This window comes from Sabethes cyaneus, chromosome 2 (assembly GCF_943734655.1).
Source record: "Sabethes cyaneus chromosome 2, idSabCyanKW18_F2, whole genome shotgun sequence".
NCBI lineage: Eukaryota > Metazoa > Arthropoda > Insecta > Diptera > Culicidae > Sabethes > Sabethes cyaneus.
The window spans coordinates 119010451-119013250 of NC_071354.1; the positions used below are offsets into that span (position 1 = coordinate 119010451).

A 2800-nucleotide genomic window follows, 5' to 3' on the forward strand; every position below is an offset into this window, starting at 1 on the left:
AAGGTGAAACCTTTGATTTACAAGAGAACCAGAAATGTGTGCAAAATATTGAGCTGCAATCAAGGATCTAATAAATTCAATGTTTTTCATCTAGTTTGCATAGTAACCTGTAGGGTAACCAACCTATTTTGCATCCCATCTGCAGCTGCACATAATTTGGACACTAAAGGCTAAATCAAATGAAAGTGTCCAAATCATGTACAGTTGCAGATAGGATCCAAAATAGGTTGGTTACCGTACTTGTTTTTTTTACTATACATCTTTTCAACCGCTTACAGGTGTGGGGTTGTGATATTATAGTGGACTGGGCGGACCCTCAAGAGGAACCGGACGAGCAAACGATGAGCAAAGTGAAAGTATTATACGTGCGAAACCTTACACAGGACACCAGTGAGGAGAAGTTAAAGGTAAGAGTAGAACGAAGAATTTCCGCTTCTCGGATCTTTGTTGGTGACAGCTTAAATTCTCTTCTTTATTTTTCGTTGTGCCACAGGAATGTTTCGAGCAGTTTGGTCGAGTTGAACGAGTGAAGAAAATCAAAGACTACGCTTTTGTGCACTTTGAAGACCGTGACCACGCAGTCGATGCAATGAAGGATTTGGACGGCAAAGAGGTGAACGGTTCGAATATTGAGGTAAAGCTTCCACTGGCAATCGCCAAGCTAGAAAGCCTTTCGAGCTGATTAACGTTTGTTTTCACAGGTGTCTCTGGCGAAACCCCCGTCCGACAAAAAGAAGGAGGAAATTCTGCGAGCACGAGAAAGGCGCATGAACCAATTAATTTGTCAGTGTTGTGAATCCGAGGTGCTATATCTATTGCTAGATTGTGTAACCGCTTTGGGTCATGTAAAATGCTGTGGACCATTAGTTTTCACACAGCCCAAGTATTGGTAGTATTGTGTGAGGAAGATTAGTGTATAATTGAATTGACGGATATAAGAACGGTAACTTAAAGATTATTTTAAGGCATCGGTTTTGTAATATTTGGAGTTTTTTCAATTTTGACTTACAAGCTCTACCCCATGAAATGATAAAGTAACTCAGATGAGAGTGGATGTGTGCAAAATAAAAATGAAGCATAGCTTTTCGAGGAACAAAATAGCTAACACGTCTCAATACTCCGCACATAGAAGATATCTTACTTGCAACTTTATCGATGTGAATATCCCAAGATAAGGTGGAATTAAGATATACACCCAAATATTTAAATGATTCGACTTTATCAACAATATCAGTTCCAATAGCTAATACAGGTACCTGTGGAAGAATTTTCTTGGGTGATCGAAAGATCATGAACTTCGTTTTTTTTTTAAATTCAATGACAGAAGATTAGTAGAAAAGTACTCCTGAAGCAGTTGTAGATCCTGTTTCATGTCTGAAATGATGATATTCAACTTCATGTTAGGGTAATATCATCAGCAAATAACCTAGCTGTCCCAGCAAGATTTATGTTACTAAAATCATTGATGTAAAGGAGGAAAAGTAAAGGGCCTATGTTACTCCCTTGTGGAACTCCAGTACTTACTATTCTCTGAGAACTTATTTCCCCGTCATATACAACATATTGGCTTCTGTTACTCAGATAGCTACGAACGATGTTATTTGCAATGCCTCTGATGCCATATTTTTCTAATTTCCGCAATAGTATATCATGACTGAGAGTATCAAATGCTTTTTTTAAATCAAGGAACAAGGCACCCACCATTTTCTTTGCATCAATTTCTTCTAGTATTTGCTCAACGAGCTCGGTTACTGCCACAGTTGTATTACTTCCACTACGGAAACCATACTGCAAACTGTACAATATGTTATGCTGGTTCAGAAAATTTATCAGACGATTAATTAGAAGTTTTTCAGATATTTTATTGAAAACTCACAAGGTTGATATGGGCCGATAGTTGTCGAGTTGGCTTGAGTCTCCTGATTTGAATATTGGGACCACTTTGGCAGTTTTAAGACAATCTGGATATGAACCTGTTTCGATAATCAGGTTGAATGTTTCAGACAGGATTCGCGAGAAATGAACAACATTACTTTTGATTATTTTTGCGGGGATATTGTCAGGACCCGGACTTTTGTTAGGTTTTAGCTCGTTAATCAAAAGCACAATCTCATTTTCAGACGATGGCTGCAAAAAGATTGACTCAGAAACATCGTAAGCTGTGTTGAAATCATCGATATGATCGTGGTAATAATTTAGGACTTGATGCATTTTAAGTAGGAAAAAACCACATTGATTAACAAATATACTTTATAGTTTTTTTATAACTTTTTCTTAATTCTTTTTACGCTTAGGGGACGGAGAGTGCCTAAGAGGGACAGAGTACTGAGCTACTAGACGGTTCAAATCTTCCCTGTTTTTTATTATAACAGGTTTAGATGTTTCATTCCTTTTAACAAGAATATCACCACCTCTTCCTGGCCATATATATTTAATTTTTAACGATTCTTGATATTCGCGCATTTTTTTGAGAAGTTCTATTGATAGAGGAGTTAATTCATCTCATATTGTTATGTGGGTTGGTTTATTATTGATCAAGAGAGATTTTTTGATTCCTGTTGAAAGAGTAGTCCCAAAGCTTCGTTTTTTGGAGAAGATCTCTACTTTAATATTCTTGTTTTTGAAAGCAACTTGTATTGGTATTAACATATTTGGTTTATTACTTAAATACAATCTTGTAGCAGAGAGTATCGAATCCGTTTCTAGATTGACTCCAATGTGTGCAAGGGTTTTTTCGACTAAATTCTTAACATTCTCGTTGGGTTCGCATGGGACTCCTAGTAAGACAGCATTATTCGAA

The 2800-nt window shown here is 37.0% G+C and overlaps 1 protein-coding gene across 1 annotated transcript; it reads left to right on the forward strand.

Moving 5' to 3' along the window:
* Window positions 1-279: 279 nt before the first annotated feature.
* Window positions 280-893, forward strand: LOC128735929 (heterogeneous nuclear ribonucleoprotein Q-like). The gene is made up of 3 exons (XM_053830411.1): window positions 280-407; window positions 494-634; window positions 702-893. Exons 1-3 carry the CDS (start codon window positions 342-344, stop codon window positions 891-893), a joined length of 399 nt encoding a protein of 132 aa, XP_053686386.1. The 5' UTR covers window positions 280-341.
* Window positions 894-2800: the final 1907 nt, after the last annotated feature.